The sequence below is a fragment of the Geotrypetes seraphini genome, chromosome 3, assembly GCF_902459505.1.
Source record: "Geotrypetes seraphini chromosome 3, aGeoSer1.1, whole genome shotgun sequence".
Classification (NCBI taxonomy): domain Eukaryota; kingdom Metazoa; phylum Chordata; class Amphibia; order Gymnophiona; family Dermophiidae; genus Geotrypetes; species Geotrypetes seraphini.
Genome location: NC_047086.1, coordinates 292,246,760 through 292,271,747, shown reverse-complemented (window position 1 = coordinate 292,271,747; position 24,988 = coordinate 292,246,760). Strand labels below are relative to the sequence as shown.

At 41.6% G+C, this 24,988-nt stretch overlaps 1 protein-coding gene across 8 annotated transcripts in view; it reads right to left on the bottom strand.

The window, feature by feature from the left end:
- Positions 1–24,988, bottom strand: part of STRN (striatin) — a 384,728-nt gene that overhangs the window by 75,812 nt on the left and 283,928 nt on the right. For 5 of the 8 annotated variants that reach the window (XM_033939118.1, XM_033939119.1, XM_033939121.1 and 2 more), the window contains one exon: positions 21,950–21,991. The exons of the other annotated variants lie outside the window; for them this stretch is intronic. In XM_033939118.1, the coding sequence (XP_033795009.1) occupies positions 21,950–21,991 (42 nt within the window). The remainder of the gene's footprint in view (positions 1–21,949; positions 21,992–24,988) is intronic. 8 annotated transcript variants of the gene reach the window in all.

The window sequence follows — 24,988 nt, the reverse complement described above, 5'->3', positions numbered from 1 at the left end:
CCAAAGTGTATATTACATAACATGTACTTTATCACCATTATATTACTGAGATGGCAGACTAAGCAAAAATTAATAAACCAGATTGTTAAGCTTTTCCAGATACTGTAATTGTAACCTGTATTGGAATAAAAATCAGCTGAAGTTTGTCTTGCAAGAAAACAGAACAAAATTTCAGATTAATAAAATGAATGTTTTAGACAAGAATCACAAAAACAAATCCATTCTGTATCAAAAGCCAAGACTTTAGAGAGCAAACCTGTTTAGTTAGCATATGTTCTCTAAAGAGAAGGGAATCAGTCATGTGTAATGTAATCTGTCAGCACCTACAACAGAATACGTTCCTAACATTTTCTAGAAAAAACTAAAATTCCACTGAATACACTATGAAACAAAATGTTATTTTGTTTTGTCCCTAAATAATAAATGTTATTTCTTAATTACCTGTGCCACAAAAGTATAGAAAATGGCTATCATAACATAACATAAAAGCCTTTCTCTATACCGCATAACAGGAAAGATCCATGCGGTTTACAAAGGTAAGGAGACATTCAAGATGGATAAAGTAAATTACCTAAGAATTTAGTGAACAAATAGGTTTTAAGTTTTTCCAGAAATGCTGATACAACCCAGCAGTGGGAATCAAGGAATTTAAATCTTTATCCCAGGAGGCTGCTTGATACGCTAAAAGACGTTGGTGGTACTTCTTATATTGACATCCTTTGACAGAAGGAAATGAGAAGAATGTAACTGATTGTCTTGAATGCTTTACACTAACAAAAGTAAAAGACTCTACTAGATAGCTAGGAATAAGACCGAATTGTAGTTTATAACAGATGCAATCGAGCGTAAACATCACCTAAGCTTCCACTGGCAACCAATGCAGCTCACAAATAAATGGAGTAATGTGATCTTTTTAATGCAAAGATCAAGCAGACAGTTGCATTCTGAATTATACGTAATCTCTGAAAATGTTTTGGAGTACTAGCCAGGTAAACTATGTTACAATAACCTAACTGATTCAAAATCAGGGATTGAACAAGCAATCTGAATGATGAAACGACAAAATATGATATTATGGTACACAGTTTCCATAAATTATGGAAACATTTGCGCACCAGGGCATTTTTCATTGTTAAATTATAATCCAGAATAATACCTAAGATTTTAATAATAGGGAGAACTTTATAAATTATTGCATTTGCTGTTAATGTTGTTTCAACGGTGGTTTGAGATGGGGAAGCATATAAAAATTTTGTCTTTTCTTGGTTGAGTTTTAGTTTATATTCGGCCATCCACTGTTCAATTATTGAAAAAATGTCAGATATTATATGACTGATCTGAGTGACGTTGAAACTGGGATCAAAACAATTATGTCGTCGACGTAATTGAACAACTTAATCCCTAATTCAGAGAGTTTGATTCCCAAGGAAGATAGGTAAACATTAAAGAGGAGACAAAGGGAAGCCTTGCGGGACACCACATTGATTACTCCAGCTGTAGGAACAGTCGTTATTAGAGTACACCTGATAGCTACATGAAAAAAGAAAACCTCGGAAACAATTTAGAACTTTATCCAGGCTTTCCAACAATTTTTTATGATCTACAAGGTCAAAGGCACTACTCAGATCAAACTGAACAGATTATGTAGACCAGGGGTGTCCAATGTCGGTCCTCGAGGGCCGCAGTCCAGTCGGATTTTCAGGATTTCCCCAATGAATATACATGAGGTCTATTTGCATGCACTGCTTTCATTGTATGCTAATAGATCTCATGCATATTCATTGGGGAAATCCTGAAAACCCGACTGGATTGCGGCCCTCGAGGACCGACATTGGACACCCCTGATGTAGACTATCAAACTTTGCTTTTGTGACCAGAACATTGATACTGTGAAATGTATCTTTTTTGCCCTAATTTTGACCATAGGCCTTAGAAAAAGGGACCCTTAGAGTAAATTCAAAAACTTTCTAAAACTTTTATAAAATAGTAGTATAACTATAGAGACTTTAAGGCCATCAGCCAAGTTTAGTACCACCTCAAAGTGGTAACATATCTGCATAGAGTCTGTTAACATCTGGCAGCTGCATTTTGCTATGTATGCGGCAAATTTATCAAGATAAGAGGGAAAAGTACTCCATAGAAGCATCAACTAAGATGTGCAATGCCTATTGGGGATCAAGACAAACCTTGGGTACCTCACTTCACATGCAAGCACTGCAAAAAAAAACAAAAAGAAAACCTCTCAAAGGTATGACAATTTTGTTTCTCACTAGGAAGGCAGAATATTCTGCTATAAAGTTTGTTAGAATGTTCAATTTTTAAAAATATTTACATTTTAAAATTTTAAATGAAATTTTAAATGCGAGAATCTTGTACACATTAGTCATAGGTGAAAAAGTTATTGTTTTCATTATTAGAATTTCATTTTGTTCTTCTACAGGAAGGTATTTAGGGGAAAAGAGAGCCATGAAGTTGGTTATCCCAAGAATTTGGAAGGAACCCAATGACCACTCAAGCAACTACTACTTCAGCTTGGTAGACTATTCCAAACATCAAACTGGCAAGCATGCATCTACAGTCACATATTCGGGCATTCCTTCATCCTTCACCCCAGTGTCACATTGCCCTGAACTCCTCCAGAGAGAGTGCAGCTGTCTTCAGAAGAGAGAAGTCAGAGAGTGCAAGAGAAGTTGTAGATCCAGTTTTACAATATCAGTGGTGCAGCTGATGAGATAAACCCATACCACAGAAACCAAAAAGACCTCAACGACTTGATCAGAGATCTTGGTCTCACCAAGTCCAATGCCAAGCTTCTGAAATCTAGGCTCAAGTAGTGGAACTTGTTGGATGAAAGTGTGAAGGTCACAGATCAGAGGAAGCGTTACCAAGCTTTATCCTCCTCCACTCATCAAGATGGGCTCTGCTTCTGCCACAATGTGACCAATCTGTTTGAGGCAATTGGAATCACCTGTAATCTGAAAGAGTGGCATCTTTTCATTGACAGATCATCCAGGAGCATCATAGTCGTGCTGCTCTATAACGCAAAGAAGTATCTGTCTCTTTCATTGGATCACTCAGTGCACCTCAACCTTTCTAGGTGACTTGAAGTATGAAGAGTGACAGGAAGGCTTCAAAATGGCACTCCTAATGGATCTCCAAGGCGGTTTTATAAAGTTTCCCTGCTATATCTGCTTTTTGGGACAGCAGGGACACAAAGGCACTCTACCAAAGGTAGGACTGGCCACAGTGGACAGAGTTCTCTGTGGGGACAAAACGTCAAATGGAAACCACTGGTGGACCCTTGGAAAGCACTGATACTACCACTGCACATCAAATTGCACTTAATGAAACAATTTGTTAGAATCCTAGATAAGGAGTCAACAGCCTTCAAGTACCTTCAATATATCTTCCCTAATCTGTCTGAGGTCAAAAATGGCATCTTCATTGGACCACAGATAAAGAAGATCCTGGAGTGCAAGGAATAACCCAAGAAGCTAGGAAGGAGAAAGCAGATTGGAACAGGTTTGTCACAATGGTTCAGAGCTTCCAGGGTAATCACAAGGCCAAAAATTACATAGAGTTGGTTGTGAATATGGTGAAGAATTACAGTAAAATGGGCTGTTTGATGTCTCTCAAAGTCCATGTCCTTGATGCTCATTTTGACACATTCAAGGAGAATATGGGAGCATATGCAGAGGAGCAAGATGAGTGCCTTCACCAGGATATACAGGACTTTGAACACCAGTACCAAGGACAAATATAATGAGAACATGATGGAAGACATCAGGGTACCGATTCATGAAAGTGACTTACAATATAATCGCAAATCTCAAAAAACTATTCACTTCTAAATCTTTTGTGGTCATCTTTATATAGCTTCAATATAAATACATGTTAATTACGATTCATATGTTGCTTTTTATGACTTTATAGAATGAAAAGATGAAAATTCAGTGTTTTCACTTTTTCAAAAGGTAAACTGTAAAATTTGACTATCCTGGTCATAAAAGCAAAGTTTTATGGGAAAAACAAACATTTTGTATACTTTTTAGGCATGAACAATTAGGAAATTACATTATATAACAGAAACAAAAATCATGTTACATAGCGATATTCACACAAGTCCCACATCCCAACAGGATACCTCAGTTCTGTAATTAGGCTATCAGCTCTGTCTTAGAAGGGGAAGGAGAATGGTGTATATGACTGGGGATATCATCTCTGTTGTGAGCGCACATTTCTACTACTAATCTGGCAGTCTTCGACAAACACCCACATACTTCCAATTCAGGAAAGCACTGAAAACTCACCTTTTTTCCTCAATGCATTGACCCATTCCCATGCAGTCCCCTGCATGATATCTTCCAAGCAATCTCTATAATATCTATGTCTCTGTAGCAATTCTAATATTGTGTAAACCGCAATGATTCCTAGCTGACATTTGCAGGATACAAGAGTTGGTATGATATGGTACATTAAAACATTCAAGTCTAATCTAATCTCATATGGAATTTATGAGTCACGCTATGCCTACAGAGGTTCAAGGTGACTTACAGTACAATTGGAGAATTAGATATGCATTACAGTACAGGTATGGATAGTCATTACAGTTCAAGGATGTATTAGAGATACATTAAGACCTTTGGGATTCTTTGAGATAGATATCGTATTATGCAATTAAAAGGTAGTTTGGCACAACTCAGCGGAGATGCTGGAGGTACACTGAGTGAACTTTAAGGGGAGAATATTTACAACTAGAGAGCTAGAGGATTCAATAAGATGTCATAAGGTAGATAAGAGTCTGTTGCAGTCATTAGTGGTTAGCCGAGTACTTGGTTCCAAGGTGGTATTAGGAAGAAAAGTGGTTGGTGCTTCTATTTCTCTGGGATAGTCCCTGCTCAGTAGAGCTTACAATATAATCAAACAGACAAACAGGACAGGTGTGTGTGTGTGTGTGTGGGGGGGGGGGGGGTTAGGGAGTTTCTCAAGCATGAATAATATAAAAGTGAGTGGGAGTTAGGAGTTAAATGCAACATTGAAAAGGTGGGCTTTTAGTCTAGATTAGAAAATGACACAGGGACAAATTTAACCCTGTCCCTGAAGGAACTTAATTTCCACATCCCTGCGAATTTTGTTGCTGTCCCTGACCCACTCCTGTAAGCTCTGCCTTAACAGCACAAGCCTCGAACACTTAAGATTTTAAAGTATTTAAGGCTTGTACAGATGTGGACAGAGCTTGCGGGAATGGGGCAGGGACAGGAAAAGAAATCGTGGGGATGGGACGGGAAAATGAGTTCCCGCAGGGACGGGAAAATGAGTTCACGCAGGGACGTGGAAAAATTTGTCCCCTTGTCATTCTCTAGTCTAGATTTGAATACTGCCAGGGATGGAGCTTGATGTACTGACTCAGGCAGTCTGTTCCAGGTATATGGTGTAGCAAGGGGGAGAAGAAACATAGTCTGGAGTTTGCAGTAGAGAAAGGTACAGATAAGAGAGATGGAGTTGATGCAAGATGGCCCCAAGGTAACTGCTGATCTGACTAGGATTCCATATCTTAAGTGTAACTACAGCCAGCTTGTCTCAAACCAATACAGGTGCACAGATAGAGGGCCAGGAGAAGCTACCATAATGAAAAGGAACTTTTTTTTTTTTTTAAATCTGGTTTAATCTCAACCCAGAAATCTGCAAGTCTGAGAGCCCCAGTTCAACTACTCATGACCCAAGCAGAACTGTGGGTGTTAGGAGAGGCGAACCAGGCGTAGCAAATGTATTCTCACTCATAAACTGTAGAGCTAAACAGCTTGGGCACTTCTTCCTGAAGCCCCCACCAGAATCCTGTGTTCCATAGATGGCCCTTGAGGTACATGTGCAAGCCATAATATGCCACAGATCCCGTCAGCACAACTTCTGACTACTGTAAGAACTTGTCACCTCCAGGGCTTTTACTGAAACCTTCATATGCAGCTGAAACAGTCTTCCTGCAGTCACCTGAAATTGGAGCTAGCCACGAGGAATAAATGCTGGCCTCCACCCTCATAATATGCTGGGACTTATCCTAGTGGTGAGTGCCAGCTCAATTGGGGATTCCCTTTCTGCAAAGCAGGGGACTCCCCTGAAATGTCTCTCACCTAATACTGCTGTACTAGACTGCCTCCATATCTCTCCCCTAATCCCCTACACTTTCACCAAATGACATGGAACGAGGGAACTGAAACTTGAACTCTTGCTCTGTAGTTTATTTATTTATGCATTCATTCAATTTTCTATAACATTCTCCCAAGGGAGTTCAAAACGGTTTACATGAATTTATTCCGGTACTCAAGCATTTTTCCGTCTGTCCCAGTGAGCTCACAATCTATCTAATGTACCTGGAGCAATAGAAGGATTAAGTGACTTGCCAATGGTTACAAGGAGCAGTGTGGGTTTGAACCCACAACCTCAGGGTGCTGAGGCTGTAGCTTTAACAACTGTGCCACACTCTGTTGCCTGGGCAATTGTTTGAGTTTCCCGCTCCCTCAGTCTCTGACATTGAGCAAAAGACTGAGTTGGTTGGCATTGGTAGAAGCCATGGAATAGGGATGGCACTTTCTCTGATGATAAAACTGCTAGAAATTCTGTTAAAGCTTTTTACTGAAAGGCTTTTGAGGTACATGAAATTGCAAGTATTGTGCAGAAGACACACAAAAACTCATGGATGATGAAATGATTGTCTTTAGTAACATAGTAGATGACGGCAGATAAAGATCATCCAGTCTGCCTAACCTGATTCAATTTAATTTTTTTTTCTTCTTAGCTATTTCTGGGCAAGAATCCATAGCTCTACCCGATACTGTGCTTGGGTTTCAACTGCTGAAGTCTCAGTTAAAGCTCACTCCAGCCCATTTACACCCTCCCAGCCATTGAAGCCCTCCCCAGCCCATCCTCAACCAAAAAGCCATATTCAGACACATACCGTGCAAGTCTGCCCAGTACTGGTCTTAGTTCTTCAATATTTACTATTATTTTCTGATTCTGCATCCTCTGTGTTCATCCCATGCTTTTTTGAACTCCGCCAACTCTCTCAGGAGCGCATTCCAGGCATCCACCACCCTCTCCATAAAGAAGAATTTCCTTATATTGCTCTTGAGTCTACCACCCCTCAACCTCAAATTATGTCCTCTGGTTTTACCATTTTCCTTTCTCTGGAAAAGATTTTGTTCTACGTTAATACCTTTCAAGTATTTGAATGTTTGGAATCATATCTCCCCTGTCCCTCCATTCCTCTAGGGTTTACATATTCAGGGCATCCAGTCTCTCCTGATACGGTTTCTGGCGCAAACCTCCTATCATTTTCATTGCCCTCCTCTGGACCGCTTCAAGTCTTCTTATGTCCTTCGCTAGATACGGTCTCCAAAACTGAACACAATACTCCAAGTGGGGCCTCACCAACGACCTGTAAAAGGGCATCAATACCTTCTTCCTTCTACTGGCTACACCTCTCTTTATACAGCCCAGCATCCTTCTTGAAGCAGCCACCGCCTTGTCGCACTATTTTTTCACCTGTATATGTTCGGACACTATCACCCCAAGGTCCCTCTCCCCGTCCGTGCATATCAGCCTCTCACCTCCCAGCCTATACGGTTCCTTCCGATAATTAATCCCCAAATACATTACTCTGCATTTCTTCAGATTGAATTTTAGTTGCCAGATAATAGACCATTCCTCTAACTTTTGCAGATCCTTTTTCATATTTACCACTCCCTCCTCGGTGTCTACTCTGTTGCAAATCTTGGTATCATTTGCAAAAAGGCAAACTTTTCCTTCTAACCCTTCAGCAATGTCATTCACAAAAACATTGAACAGGATTGGTCCCCAGAACCGAACCCTGAAGGACTCCATTACTCACTTTTCATTTCTCCGAGCAACTTCCATTAACCACCACCCTTTGGCATCTGTCCAACAGCCAGTTTCTAATCCAGTTCACCAGTTTGGGTTCTAACTTCAGCCCTTCAGGTTTGTTCAAGAGCCTCCTATGAGGAACCGTATCAAAGGCTTTGCTGAAATCTAAGTAAATTACATCAAGCATATGTCCTCGATCCAGTTCTCTGGTCACCCAATCAAAAAATTCAATCAGGTTCGTTTGGCACGATTTATCTTTTGTAAAGCCATGTTGCCTCGGATCCCATTAGATTCTAGGAAGTTCACTATCCTTTCTTTCAGCAGCACTTCCATTATTTTTCCAACAACCAAAGTGAGACTTACTGGCCTGTAGTTTCCCGCTTCATCTCTGTGACTACTTTTGTGAATAGGGACCATATCAACTCTCCTCCAATCCCCAGGAACCACTCCCGTCTCCAGAGATTTGTTGAATAAGTCTTTAATAGGACATGCCAGAACCTCTCTGAGCTCCCTCAGTATCTTGGGATGGATCCCGTCCGGTCCCATCGCTTTGTCCACCTTCAGTTTTTCAAGTTGTTCATAAACACTTTCCTCCATGAATAGCGCAGAATCTACTCCATTTTCTCATGTTACTTTGCCAGACAATCTCAGTCCTTCTCCAGGATTTTCTTCTATGAATACACAACAGAAGTATTTGTTTAGCACGTTTGCTTTTTCCTCATCACTCTCCACATATCGGTTCCCAGCACCTTTTAGTTTAACAATTCCATTTTTCATTTTCCTCCTTTCACGAATATATCAGAAATGTGTTTGTCTCCCTTTTTTTTTTTACATTTTTAGCCATTTGTTCTTCCGCTTTCGCCAGACGTATCTCTCTCTGGGCTTCTTTGAGTTTTACCCAGTAGTCCTTTCTGTACTCTTCTTCTTAGGTTTTTTAAAATATTTCAGGAACGCCAACTCTCTTGCCTTTATTTTCTCCGCCACTAGTTTGGAGAACCATATCGATTTACTTTTTCTCTTGATTTTATTTATTTTCATCACATAAAGATCCGTAGCCATTTTTATCACTCCTTTCAGCTTAGACCACTGTTTTTCCACTTCTCTTATGTCCTCACATCCTAACAGCTCTTTCTTCAGGCACTCTCCCATTTTATTAAAGTCCATACGTTTGAAATCTAGGACTTTAAGTATCGTGTGGCTGCTCTCCATTTTAGCTGTTATATCGAACCAAACCGTTTGATGATCTCTACTTCCCAGGTGAGCATCCACTTAAACATTAGAGATACTCTCTCTGTTTGTGAGGACCAGATCCAATATCACTTTTTCCCTCGAGGGTTCCTTCACCATTTGTCTGAGCATTCCGTTACCATTTGTCTCCCTACTTCTTTCCGATTCTGCAGACAGAACATTCCAGTCCGCATCCGACAAGTTGAAATATCTCTGAGACACTAATCTTTACCTTGACACCAAACATATTATCGGCTAGACTAATATACTGCCCTGCAGATGTTCCTTATCTTCCCCAAGTCTCTCACACATATGGCCACTATTGCAGACGAGGAGGCCATATCATAAGCATTGTAAGTGAGATAGTATGCACACATCTGCAAATTAAGATATGTTCTAGATACACTCTTGGTGATCTTAAGAGAATTCAGTCAAGCCTATTGTCATTTGTTTAAAAAAAATGATAATGGAGGAAGTTGAGTGCTGGATATCAGCACTTAACCTCATAAGTGCCAACTCCATCCTTTGGACCGTCCCCAAATAGATGGCTTTGAGCTTAATGGTCTGTGGGGATATTCAGCAGCACTAATGGTGCTGAATATCAGCAAATAGCGTTGCATAAGTGATTTTTTTCCCAGCCAGGAGCTGTTTCTGGCCAGCTGAATCACTTTAAATATCAACTCCATAGTGGCACTAAAAATAGTCCAGAAAAGGACAGCTAACACAAAGTAAAAGGAATGGCTCCTGAATTAAGATAGGATATAAAGGTTGGGGTTCTACAGCTCAGAAAAGAAATAACTGAGAAGGGGTATGATAGAAATTTAGAAAATCATGAATGAGTGGAACAGGTTAGCAGAGAATGGTTATTTATGCCTTCAAATAGTAATATGACATATAGCAGATTTACAGCAATCTGAAGAAAGCATTTTTCACACAATGAACAAGCAAGCATGGAATTTCTTGCTGGAGGATGTTATCATGACATCTAGCATGGTTGGGTTTGAAAGGGATGTGAAAAGTACTTAGAGTAAAACACCACAGTAAACTATTATTAGCAAGTAGATTTGGGAAAGCCATTGTTTATCCTGGAAAAGTGAGCTGTAAGGAGTGACGCTATTTTTGGGATCTACATTTCCTAGTGACTTGGAATGGCTACTATGGGAGACAGGATGCTTAGCTTCATGGATCCTTGGTCTGACTCAACACTGCTCATTTTATGCTCTTCCTGAGAAACTATCAATGAAATGGTTTCATGTTTTCTTAGGCTTTCGCGGTTGGCGTCAAGATTGTTGCTGTTTTATGGGTCTCGCCGTGTCTTCAGAAGGTAGAACCGAAGTTTCAGCCATCATGCTGTGGCTTTCTTCAGAGTACCCTATGTTAGTGTAACCCTATGAGTGTTAACTCTAACCCAGTGGTCTCAAACTCAAACCCTTTGTGGGGCCACATTTTGAATTTGTAGGTACTTGGAGGGCCGCAGAAAAAATAGTTAATGCCTTATTAAAGAAATGACAATTTTGCATGAGGTACAACTCTTTATAGTTTATAAAACTTTCCTTTAACAGTTAAAAGGAAAGATATATAAACTATAAAGAGTTTTACCTTATGCAAAATTGTCATTTCTTTAATAAGACATTAACTATTTTTCCTGTGGCCCTCCAAGTACTCTATTTTTTTCTGCAGCCCTCACATTTAAAGTTTAATATCTTTTCTTTCTCAAAACTGACATATTTCAATCACTATATTGAAAATAAAATCATTTTCTCTACCTTTGTTGTCTGGTGACTTTATTTTCTGTGCTTTCAACTATGTTTCCAGGGCCTTCTTGTCCTTTGACTGTTTTTCTCTCCGTCTTCACTTTCTGCCTTACATCCATCTTTGGCATTAACTTAATGTTCAATTTTTCTGCTTTCTTTTCAAAATCTATGTTTCCATGTCTTACCTTCCCTTCCTATCTCTCTCCTTCCGTCCTATTTCCATGGTCTGGCATCTCTTTCCTTCCTTTCTCTCCCTCCCTCCTTCCTTCCCCCATGCACTGGCATCTCTCCCTCCCCCTCCATGGTCTGATATCTCCTTTCCTTCCCTCCCTCCCATGAACTTGGCTTCTCTTGTTCCTCTCCTCTCCCTTGTCTTCCTTCCCTCTCTTTCCCCAATTGGGTGCAGCAGCAACAGAAGCAGCATTTCCCTTCCCCCTTTCCTGTGGAGCAGAAGCATTTCTCTTCCCCTTTCCCTCCCTCTCCTTTTCCCTGTACAACAGCAGCAGCAGCATTTCCCTAGAGTCCCCCTTTCCTATGCAGCAGAACCATTTCTCTTCCCCCTTCCCTTCCTTTTGGAGCAGTAGCGTGTCTGGCCGGCTCAGTTGATCGTTCCGTTCAAAGCCGCGGGTGGCGGCTCCTCGCGAGATCTGCGCCTGAAGCCTCTCTGATGTTGTGAAAGAGCACCTGGAGAGCCGCATGCGACCCGTGGGCTGAGTGTTTGAGACCGCTGCTCTAACCCTATGTAATATTGTAATCCGTTCTGAGCATTCTGAGGAGGGTGGGTTAAAAAAATCAAATAAATAAATAAAGGATATTGAGGGAGCTGAGGTTTTGGCAGCTCCACTTAAAGATTTGTTCAATAAATCCCTGGAGACAGGAGTGGTCCAATGTGATTGGTGAAGAGCAGATGTGGTTCCTATTCACAAAAGTAGTTGCAAAGATGAAGGAGGAAGCTACAGGCCAGTAAGACTCACTTCGGTTACTGGAAAAATAATGGAAGCTTTGCTGAAGGAGAGAATAGTGAAATTCCTAAAATCTAATGGGTTATAAGATCCAAGACAACATGGCTTTACTAAAAGTAAATTGTGCCAAATGAATCTGATTGAATTCTTTGACTGGGTGACCAGAGAGGAAGTGCACTGGATATAATTTACAAAGCCTTTGACACGGTTCCTCATAGGAGGTTCTTGAACAAACTTGACCGGCTGAAGCTAGGACCCAAAGTGGATTAAAAACTGGTTGACAGACAGATGCCAGAAAGTGGTGGTTAAAGGAATTTGCTAGGAGGAAGGAAAGGATAGTAGTGGAGTGAATCAAGGATCAGTACTGGGGTGGGTCGATTCTGTTCAATATGTTTGTGAGCAATACTGTCAAGGGGTTAGAAGAAAAGTTTGCCTTTTTGTGGATGATAGCAAGATTTGTAATGGAGTGGACACCCTGGAGGGAGTGGAAAACATGAAAAAGGATCTGCAAAAGTTGGAAGAATGGTCTAATGTCTGGTAACTAAAATTCTGTGCAGAGTGATGCATTTGGGGAGTAGAAATCTGAGGGAGATGCATGTGCTGGGAGATGAGAGGCTGATATGCACAGATGGGAGAGAGACCTTGGGGTGATGGTGTCTGAGGTGCTGGGCAACTGAACAGTGTGACAAGACGGTGGCTGTAGCCAGAAAGATGCTAAGCTGTATAGAGAGAGGTGTAACCAGCAGAAGAAAGGAGGTGTTGATACTAGTGCTGCCTGATTCAGGAAAAAAAAATTTCGATTTGCCCTGTTGAATCGCTTTTTCAATTCGATTTACTTTCAATGACACAGCTTTTTAAGTTTAAACATTTTATTTAACCAAGGCAATATCATGTCAAAAATAGGAACATCCAAACTATAACGCAACTGTAAAATTTGTTAGAAACATGGATTCACAGCTTCCCCAGCCCCCCCCCCACCCGATTCTCAGGTTCCCCAGCTCCCCTGCCCAATTCTCAGCTTCCCCAGCCCCAAAGCAAATCATCCTCAAAGCTTCCCCAGCCCCCTGCCCGATTAGCACTCCCTTTGCCCACAGTCCTGTCTTCTTATTTTGCTTTTATTAGGTCTGACTGTGACTGTTACAATTTATACATAATACCTAGTTTTCACTTCCGTAAAGCTCTAATTTAGTACATCACATGTTAAAAGTGAAAAGCCAAATAACTAGGTTAAATCTCCAACTAGCATTTCAGTATCCTTCAGACAAGGCAAGTTAGGATGTCATAATCACTTTGCATACACAGGTAGTGTTTGGAAAAATCTAATATAATAAAATGGTAGGATGCGCATGCGCACTAAAAAAATCGTGTTCCCTGATCTGTCGCGTTTTTTTTAGTGCGCATGCGCAGGTTGTACATCACCGATGTTCCTCCTCCACCATGCAACGCAAGCCATGTTCGCCGCTGGCCTCGAGCTACTGGGGGCCGGCGGTGCAAGCCGCCCGGCCGGTGCTGAGGCCCCGCCTCCCGCTTCCGCCCTACACGGAGACGCCAGATCCGGACCTACAAAACGCTGAGGCCCGTCTTCCGACTTACATAGCGCCGCCAGATCCGGCACCACAAAACGGCCCTCACATCCGCGAACATGCTTGCCATGGAAACAGAGGGGATCAGGAACTAAACATAGATTTTAAAAAAAACCAAACAACAGTGCACAACGACAGAGACACACAGACACTCACAGAAGGACAGGGGGCTAAAGAGACAGATTGAAAAAAAAATAACAAAACACTAAGGAGAAAAAGAGACACAGGTAAGGAGTGCTGCTGGGCAGGGGGAGCAGGGAAGAGGGTCAGGGGGAGAAAAGAAGGAGTGCTGCTGGACAGACAGAGCAGGGATGAGGAACAGGGGAGCAGGTAAGAAGTGCTGCTGGACAGGGTGTGCAGGGAATAATGACTGCGGAGCAGGGAAGAAGTGCTGCTGGACAGGGGGAGCAGGGAAGAGGGACAGGGGGAGCAGGTAAGGAGTGCTGCTGGACAGGGGGAGGTAAAAGGAAGGGAGAAGGCCTACTGCTGGACAGGTGGAACAGGCAAGGGGTGATGGTTGACAGCCAAGGAAAGAGAGAGACAGAAAGCGGTCAAGAGGAGAGAGAGAAAAAGAAAGAAATAAAGACACACACATCTATTCTAGCACCCGTTAATGTAACGGGCTTAAAGACTAGTAATTATATAAACTAGTACACACTTTCTTGGCTTGCGAGGTACTTTTAAAATGACCCAGTCAAAATTATCCACCAACAATAAAATTTAAAACACAAAGCACATTGTACGCAGAGAAAATATTAATTATCATTTATATTCGGGGGTTTTCAAAGAGGTCAGGGCAGATGGCTTTAAAATATGCAATGTTACCTCAGTAACAACTATACAAAAATAGATAAATATACCCCTCTCTTTTTACTAAACCTCAATAGCGTTTTTTAGCGCAGGAAGCTGCGCTGAAAGCCCTGTACTGCTCTTGATGCTCATAGGCTCCATGTGCTAAAAACTACTATTGTGGTTTAGTAAAAGGGGGCCTTAGTGCAAAATATAGACAGCAGATATAAATTCTCAAAAAGGATACATTTTGATCACTAAATTAAAAATATAATCATTTTTTCCTACCTTTGTTGTCTGGTGATTTCACAAGTCTCTGGTTGCACTTTCTTCTTCTGACTGTGCATCCAATATTTATTCCTTTCTTTCTGCCTCCTGCATGCTTCCTCTCCTTCAGACCTGCATGCTTCCTCTCTTCCATTCCCCAACCAACATCTCTGCCATTCTATGAGTCCAACTTTTTCTTCCTCTCTCCTTGCAACCCAACACACTCCATTCCCAGCCCCCATCTTTGTCTCCCTGCTCCCCCTTTCTTTCTTTCTGTCTCCCTGCCCCTCCTTTCTTTCGTCTCCCTGCTCCCTTTCTTTCTTTATCTCCCTGCCCCCTTTCTTTCTTTTTCTTTCTGTCTCCCTGCCCCCTTTCTTTCTGTCTCCCTGCCCCCTTTTCTTTCTGTCTCCCTGCCCCCCCTTTCTTTCTTAGTCTCCCTGGATTACTGGGAATGAGAAACAAAAATGATAAAAGAATGTGGCACTTGTATCTTGTTATACGATTTATTTCACAGAATGGTGCAGGGAAAACACAATAAAATATACTGTACAACAGTGGTTCCCAAACCTGTCCTGGGGGACCCCCCAACCAGTCAGGTTTTCAAGATATCCCTAATGAATATGCATGAGAGAGATTTGCATATAATGGAAGTGACAGGTATGCAAATCTCTCTCATGCATATTCATTAGGGATATCTTGAAAACCTGACTGGCTGGGGGTCCCCCAGGACAGGTTTGGGAACCACTGCTGTACAATGACACGAAATACACAGTATAATAGTGGCATATACCCGACATGAGCCATGTTTTGGTCGTGACGAACGTTCTTCTTCCAGAGTCCGGTCTAAGTATGGGCCACAAATGTAAAAATAATAATGTAAAAACTGTTCGCAACAGCATTCAGCGTGGCTCCTGGCGATAAAAACTGCTAGTGCAGTTTAGTAAAAGGGGGGGGGGGGGGGGCTCTAGATGCAGCGTGGTAGAAGTGGTGCTGATAGAATACAAGGACGCCGCGGATCAAAATATGGAGTGCTCTGTTGGGGCTGATGCAAGAGATGAAAGGAGTTGCACTCTATGCGCTCTTACTTAAAGCAAGCAGTCTCGTATATTAAATCTGAGATAGCAGTCCTGCAGAATAGACATGAGATGGTGGAGACTCGGCTAGATGAGGTGGCGGAAGATGCGACTGCAGTACAAAAGAATGAGAAAGCTCTGTGGGACAAGACTGAGGACCTGGAGAATTGCGCCAGAAGGTGCAATTTGAGGATCGGGGGGTGGGAGGAAGAGGCATATAAAGATGTCCAGACAGTGACCAGGGCCATCTGCATGGACTTGCTATGCCTGGTACGGGGGGCTGCCAACCACTAGATCTGCCCGGGGGGCGGGGGCCCCGGCTGCCTACCACTAGGCCTGCCTTTCATCCTATCCCAACCTACCACTAGACCACCACCACTAGACAGGGTACAGGGCAGGGCAGTGCAGAATTTTGTTTCCTTGGTTTTTCCTCCTCTACAGGGGGGTGCGTCTTATGGAAGGGTGCATTCTATAGAACAAAAAATACGGTAACAGACAAAAATGGAAATTTTGTCAAATTCTTAAATTTAGTTCCGAACAGTATTTCTCTTACTCCAAAATCCATTTTGTACAAGTTTACGATTGTAGAATCCTGCATGCTGAATTCTTCTAGAAATTACATGAAATTAAAGTTTTTTTGTGGGGGTGGGGTGGGGGATAAAATATTTCAAACTAGTTCAAACAAATAAGAACGCAAGACTTATCCTGTCATCTTAATTTTCCTAATCCCTACGTTTGACTGAAGAGTGCTGCTTTTTAACCAACTGTATTTTCAGTATTTATGAATGGAAGGACTACAAGAACAAATTCATCATGTGCATCATCAGAATTGTCTGAATTTCAAGCACTGTCACCTTTTTCCACTTACTGAGCCACTTCAACAGTAAGCATAGCTGCTAATAGTCACATTCTCAAATGTTCAAGTAGATACTTGAGTGTAAAAATTATTTTGATTAGAACTTTCAAGCATACATTCCTTATATGTACTTATATAAATAACATCTATGAAACTGTATAGACTTTTATACTATCTGATATGCTATCCTATTCCATTTATAGAACTGAAAAAATAATCAAACTGCAAGGACCATCTGTCATGATGTCTGTTTTCAGAACAACAACAAAGCATCACAATTTTTAAGGGAAGAAATATGCAATTATCTTCCTCAGATGCCTGCTAGTCCATGTTACTTGGGTATGGAAGTGTCTGTAGACCCACACAATATTTATTTGAAGAGCTGTAGATCTTTCTTTTGGTAGCATACAATTAAAATTCCCACTGATGAAAAAAAATCCTTTTGCCTGATTTATAGACTGATACCACCAAACAACATGAACTAGTTATTTCTATACACCACCATTCTAGAACAGAATGCCAAATCATTTCCTCATCCCCCTGTGAAAATTAGCTAGTACTTTTATGTGGTCCCATCCCAATGGGATAAACAATTGCACATCATTCATTTGCACAAAATCTTTAAACATCAATCCCCTACTCAGCTCAGCCAACAGTAGGGTTACCATATTTGTGAAGACAAACCTCCTACTCACCCATTTCCTTGGTCCCCCTTCCCATCCTCTGTACCCTTTTAGTGTGCCTCTCTCTCTTCCTCCAATCCTCCTCCCCCATAGGAGTTTTTCTCTCTCCCCTTTCAAACTCCCTCTCCTGTGAGTGCTTCTTTCTTTCTTTTCCTCTATCCCTCCTTCCAACCCCTGTGAGTGCCCTTCTCTTTTCTTCTAACCCCCTCTTCTGCTGTTTCTGTCTCTCCCCTCCCATTTAGCACTCCATGCTCTTTTCTTCAGCATGCTTTCCATAATGCTTCTCTGGCCTCCCTTCCTCCATGTTTCTCAAGCCTCCACCCTCTCTACCTCCCTTCAATGTTATTTCTCCAGCCCTCCCTCCCTTCATGCTGTTTCTCCAGCCCTTCTTCCCTCCCTTCATGCTGCTTCTTCCCTCTCCTCTGACGCTGCTTCCCCTCACAACCTCTCTAGCTCCTGACTCCCCCCATCTACCTCCTCCTCCCCTGGCCTGACCACTGTAATTTAATCTTCAGGCAGTTGATGGTAGCAACAAGGTAAGCCTGCTACCGCCAGTCTGCCCCAGAAGCCACCTCTTTGTAGTTACTTCCTGTTCCTGTGCAGGCAGGGCAGGAAGGACTTGCAGAGAGGCGGTTTACCTCATTGCTGCTGCCGGCTACTCGAAGATTCGATTACAGTGGCCCGGCCCGGTGAGGAGGTAGGTGGGGGAGTTGTGAGAGCCAGATAAACTCGGACATATCTAGGTATTCCCGAACTTCTAGTAAACCTAGCCAATGGTTGCAGAAAAACATGAAATAGGGGTGATAAAAACATTAAACAGGCTGCTGTCTGGGGGGAAGGAGGTATGTAGAGTTGTTGTTTTGCTTGTTTTTCTGAAATGGTACTGTTTGTGGTTCTCAGCCTTATTGTTGAAATTTGTATGTGGATATATGGTTGTTTCTTTATGCTTGAAAAACCAATACAAATTTTAAAGATTAAAAAAAACCCCAAAAATATTAAACAGGGGTGATAAACTTTTGGCGCTCAAGAAAACTTAATAAGCATCCATCTGATTATTCACCAACAATTTTGCTCTTATCTGGTACAAAATCAAGCGAAAGGTCATCCCTCTACTCACATCTCTTCAAACCACTGAGCAGTTCAACCAAAGTCAAATCTAGTTCTATCAAATTTAGTTTTTATAATTTTACTTTTTTGTCTTATATTATTAATAATTTTTTAAACCACTCAGATGTTCTGCCATGGGTGGTATATCAAATGATAATAAACCCCTGTTTTCCTTTAGCCACATATCACAATTCAGCTTGGGAAGCCAACACTCATTCTGTGCTACTTCTTCCTGGAAAGCCCTTCTGTACCTGACAACTACTCTTTTCCATCCCCATTAAAATAAATAAATAAATAAATCTCCTCCACAAACTCACTCAATTGCAACAACTCTATATGTTCCAGAACTTTTGTCAAAAATGGTAGCTTTGTCACTGGTCTATAGTATTTACATTTCTAAGGATTTAACCCTGGATTCCTCAACAGGAAAGTAGGAGAAGGACAGGGACAGAATTTGATACACTGCCTTTCTATGGTTACAATCAAAAGAAGTTTACAGGTACTTATATTGTACCTGGGGCACTGGAGGGCAAAGGCCTAGATTCACTAAATTCACCGATCTGGATTGTTGTTGGGTGATTCTTGGCTGAGTTTTGCTGAGCGACTGATTCACTACAGATTCTGCATGCAAATGATCTTATCGGTTGCACACCCTATAGCGATCCCATGTAACTTGATCCAGTTTTGAAGTGGATGTAAGGTCAGACTTATTTTCTTTTTAAAGAAGTTATAAAGTCAGAATGCCACTAATAGCAATACTATGAAGTATCACTACTCATGAGTAAGAGCTTCTCATTAAAACTCATACCTAATTTAAGTACCTTTTTTTATTATTGTCATCTTGAGCTAGATGGCATACAAAGCAGAGACATACATCTTCCACTTCCACTTCCACACTAGAGGTCTGCACGAGAACGGGGATTGCGGAAATCCCGCAGGACTCCCGCAGGGATCCCCCCAAGTCTACGGGACTCCCGCGGGGATGCCCCTCAGGCTCACGGGACTCCTGCGGGGATGGAACTGGGCATTCCAAGGCCTGGAAAGAGAATTAGTAGAAGATAGACAAAAGCAGAGGAGAGTGAAAAGACGATGACAGCAGAAACTAGAGATGACAAAAAGGTAGAAAAAAATAATTTTATTTCTATTTTGTGATTAGAATATATCAGATTTGAAATACATATCCTGCTAGAGCTGGTGTTAGACATAACTGGGGACTTCAAAGCCCAGGCAGTGCTTCTTTAGCTTCCAGCTGGCTTAGGGCTCTCTCTGACTAGGGGGCAGCTGCCTTAGTTGCACTTCCCTAACACTATTCCTGTCATCTGTGACTGCGGTATTCTGTTAGCATGATATTTTTGTGTACCTTCCGCTATAATAAAACCGTTAGCACGCCACGCATGCGCACTTCAAACTCCATGCTCCGTGGTGCCGTTGCCGCCACATGCGTAGTAGAAAGAGCCTGTGGCAATTTGTGATGCTTGCGGCGGTTGACGACGCATGCGGCAGTTTCCCCAGCTGAAAAAGGAGCCAGCTGAATAAGAAGCCTACGGCACAAGTAGCTTATGGCGGGTCTTGGCAGAGCTACTTCAGAAAACATGAGAGACTTATAAGATAAGAGCAGGGAAGGGGTGCTGCTGGACAGGGGGGAGGTAAAAGGAAGGGAGAAGGGCTACTGCTGGACAGGGGGAGCAGAAGGGGTGCTGCTGGACAGGGGGGAGGTAAAAGGAAGAGAGAAGGGCTACTGCTGGACAGGGGGAGCAGGAAGCAAAGAAAGAAAGAGAAAGAAACAAATGCCTCAGCATCCCATTGTGCTAAAAGTTTACACATCTATTCTAGTAACAGGCTTAAACACTAGTTCGGTAATAATTTAGCTTATTCAGTTTTCTTGATAGTAGAGGGGATATATATGAAGGGGAGGGGAGACAGGGGTTTTGTTGATCCTTGCACTGTATTATTTGTATTTATAAAATGACAATTGTATAGAATATTGTTTCTTTTTATACTTTAATAAAATACGTTCAATATAAAGTCATAACTATTTGAGGCTTGTGCGGATGGGATCAAATGGTTTGCAGGAACTGAGCTCGCGGGGACAGGATGGAGATAGTTTTTTTTAATTTCAGTCTTAGTAGTTTGCTGGACCACAAAATAATTATTTTATTTCCGCCAATCCACAGAATAATTCTTTTATTTCCGCCAGTCCACAAAATAATTCTTTTATTTCTGCCGGTCCATAGCTGTAAAAAGGTTGAAGAACACTGCTCTAGTTGCTTCTTGAATCAGAATTCCTCGCATACATGCTTTTTTAGCCTCCCATAATCCTACAGGGAATACATCCTATATTCTTGAAAATTAAATATTCTTTCCATTTATTACATGAGTGATTTCTATTCTGCCAATACCTTGCAGTTCTAGGCGGATCACAAAAGAGGAGAACTGGACATTTCCAGAAGAATTACAGGATAGGATACTAATTACATGATTGAGTCTTAGCTGTGAAATTTACAAGATTGGGAATAGTTAAGGTGAGGTATGTTTGTCTTGATAAATTTTCTGAATAGCAGGGTTTTAATTTTTTCTTTCTAAACAGCGTAGCAAAACCAGTGTATTTTTCTCCTCCCTTCCTTATAAATCTAGTACCCTCATTATATTATTGATTATATTAACTGATAATTATCCTCCTCCATTTTTCCTCTACAGAAAATAACCAAGTTGAGCATACGTAAGGTGCCTCCCCTTATCTCTCCCCAGCTCTTTCATTTGGTGCTATCGTTTTTACCTTAACATAGTATTCATATCTGCTCCTATAATAATGTCCTCCTTTACTTTGTTCTTGATGCTGTGATTCATGTTTCTATAGAAGTACCTTTAGTGTCCTGGGTGCATACATATTGACCAGTGTAAATTCCCATCTGTTAATTCTTCCTGAGATCCATACATATCCCTCACCAGAGCATATTCCACAAAAGGGACTTTTGAATTTAATAGCATAGGTATTCCTTTTTAGTCTTCTCTACCCCCCTTTTGCCAAAGAGAAGTATATTTCCCCATTTCCTCCCCAGTAGTTTAAATATTTCCACAGGTGCTAGTTTTAGTTCTTGTAGAAAGGCTATATCAGCTTACATATCCTGCAAGTATCTGTTTGTACTTAATCAGATAATTCACCCCCTCATATTCCAGGTTGTGATCTTAAGTTTCTCACTAGCCATAATTGCTTTAAGTTCTAATAGTCTTTACACCTCCAGTCATAGTTTATTTGCCCTTTCCCTGATTGTGTAACTGCCTAAAAAAAACAAAAACCTCAAATCCTTTCCTCATGAGTGTTTGAGATCATGCATGATTTAGAAAAATGTACCATATCTTTGGTGATTCAGATAAGTTGGAATTTTGCTCTTTACCATTATGGGAAAATCTTGTGTGGTATATGAACATTTTTATAGCCCAGAGAACAGCAAGCAGGTGGGTCTGCAAGCACCAAAATAGCACAAGAAAAAGAGCAGACCACTGTAGATAAAAGAAAAACACATGTATATGGGAAAAAAACAATGAACTTAATACAACTAAAAGTTTATACACACAAAAATGTCAAAGGCTGGTTATTACACCTAAAAGAATGACCAACTATGATTCTGATTAGCTTTTAATTTGAAACCATATAGAAAATTATAAATAAAGTTCAAACAGTTCACACCTAATAAATGTACTGTGTAGGGACCTCACAGGGACAGCAGAGAGTCCACAAACAATGTTTAAAAGAAGAATAGAATACATACCCAGAAAGGTGTATATTGCTGGTTTCACCAAACTGGTTAGAACTAAAAAGTGAGGAAGACCAATTAGATACATGTAAGCACTTAATTAAAAAAAAAACAAAAAAACAGAGAAGCAAACTCAGACTCTCTCCCTCTTCCAGATAATGTTCTGATATGATTTCTGGTATTTGAATGCTAACTACAATAAATATACATCATTGGAACGCAAAGACTCAAGTTGGAACACATCAGTGGAATGCATAACATTTAAAGATCTTAGCATTCCTGAGTGGATAAAAATTATGAAATCTACAGTGTTTCAGCTAATTAATCGATGCTTTATCTGTTCCAGTGATTTTTATGAAACTTTGCCATCTGTTCTTTTTAATAATGGCTCTGACTAGTTAATAGATGCCCAGTGTGTTTAAAGCAGTTATTCACCTATATAAAGTGTTCTCAGAGGACAGCAGGACTAATATTCTCACATGTGGGTGATGTCATCCAATGGAACCCTGATGTGGACACAACCCAGCATTCTAATTACTTTAAGAAGCCTTTGACAGCTTCCCATTGTACATGGGTTGAGTGCCTTCCCACCCATAAGTGCACAGGACAAGCAGTACATTACCTAAGCATATAGACTGCAACTCCTAGGGGAGGAGTGAAGAAATGTGAGAGTATTACTCCTACGATACTCTGAGATCACCTGATACAGGTGAGTAATTTTGCTTTATCCAATGACAAGCAGGACTCAGTTTCTCACATGTGGAAATTCCTAGCTACTAGAGTAACCAAAAACAAACAATGGTCGACAGGAACTTGCATAGCAAGGCTAACCAGAATCAATACCACTAACAAATAAACAGGCCTACTATGAAAGTGCAGCCTGAAGCAGAACAGAATTGGCCTAGGAGGGTGGAGCTGGATTTTATAGACAAACAAAATTGGGAGTATTATCTGATCAAGCTGATAGATGCAATGGGTATTGCTGCTTAAGGCAGAACTGAAATGTGAATGCATGGACTGAAGACCACATTGCAGCTTTGCAAATCTCTTGACATGTAGGCTGACCTCAACTGGGCTATTGATGGGGCCATGACTGTGAGCCGAGACATAATACTGTAACATCAGCCCAGCTTGGGCATAAGTGAAAGAGACGCAATCTACCAGCCAATTTCGTAGCTAGGAGCTCATGGTGTGCAGTGTATATTGCCAGGATTAGCAGAACAACTGACTGATAAGGGGGTATCAGAGTTCCATCCTAAGGGAGGAAATTTGGAAGTGTGAGCAGAACTAACTATTCTTATGATGAAACCTTGTGAAGGGTAGAGCCATTACTAGGTCTGAAGCTCACTCACCCTGCAAACTGAAGTGACCACCACTAAAAATAAGACCTTTCAGTTCAGGCACTTTGGATGACAGGAACAAAGTATCTCAAAAGGAGCTTTCATCAGCTAGATGAGGATGACACTGAGGGTCTCGACACAAGTGGAGATTTGACAGGGGGTCTTTGCCACCAGCAAATCTCTCATGAAGCAAACAACTAGAGACTGTACAGAGATGAGCTTACATCCTATCTGGTAGTAAGCACCAACCACACTAAAGTGAAACCTAACAAAGTTGGTCTTCAAACCAGACTCGGAAAAGGGTAGGAGGTAGTTAAGCAGGTTTTGTGTAGAACAAGTGAGAAGGAATCTAGAGCCTTGCCCTCATTTCAGACTACAATTCACTATTTAGTAGAATATTTTCTGAATGTCAGCAAGATCCTAGACACCCTCAGGCAGCTGCAGAGATGCAAACAATGTGCTCTCAACATTCAAGCTGTGAAGGATAAGAACTGGAATATGAGTCAGGAGGGACTTCTTGTTCTGCGTGATAAGGGTCAGAAAACAGTCTAGTCTCCATAGTTCTTCACATAACTCTAAAAGAGGGAACCAGATCTCTCTCAGCCTATAAAGTGCGATTAGAATCATGGTTCCCTGGTCCTGCTTGAGTTTCAGTAACGTTTTCCCTATCAGAGGGATGGACGATACAAGTACAGAAGACCCTTCCCACACTGCAGGAGAAAGGCATCTGATGCTAGCCTGTCTTCTGATCCGAGTCTGAAGCAGAACGGAAGGACTTTGTTGTAGAGATGACTGGCAATGAGATACACCAAGAGTGTGTTCCACTCTTGGACAATCTTGCGGGCAATGCCCATGCTGAGAGGCCACTGAGGGCCAGATTCACTAAGTCAGCGATTGGCTAACGATTGTTGCTAAACCAGTTTTGATTGATTTAGTGATGGTCACCTTTACCAACCCGATATAGAAAATGGCTCACTGAATGATTTTCTACACGATTGCTCATTCTCCGATCATGCAAATGAGCTCATTAATAATGAAATGCCATGTAAACTAGCTGAGCGACTGATGCTCTAACATGGCTTTCCGATGCACCTCCCAAAAAAAGTGATTGCTTTAAGTGATCCAAAAAAGTGTCTGCTCAAGACCAGACAATTACCTGTCTAACCATAGTTTAGACCTTTTTTTTTATAGGCACAGAAGCAGTACGTGTTACACATGCACAATATCTGCCCCATTAAAAAACCCAAAGAAATAAAGCACCTTCCCTCCCCCTCCTGGAACTGACTACTCTGCAGCAGAGAAAACAGCAGGAGAGATGCCCACTCCCTCCTGCCATACCAACCACACTCCCGCACGAAAAAAAAATGACAGGAATAATGCCTACTCCCTCCTGCCATGCTAACTCCCTCCCCCGCTTGAGAGAAAATTGGTAGGAGGGATGCCCACTCCCTATTGCCAATGGAGCTCTCTCCCCCCGAATCATCCCCTACGCTCTCCAAAAAAGGCAGGCGGATGCCCACTCCTTCCTGCCATTGGATGCACCCCCAGTAACTTTTTCTGAAGTTGGAAGCAGGAGGGAAGAATGGTCCCTCCATTTTCAAGGCCAACCGATCCAAAATGGTGGGCCTTCCCTCCTCGGTGTATCATGGGATACACAGTGAGGGACCTGAGGCGTCTGAGCCGATCGGGACCTTATGCTCCTGCCTAAAGCCTA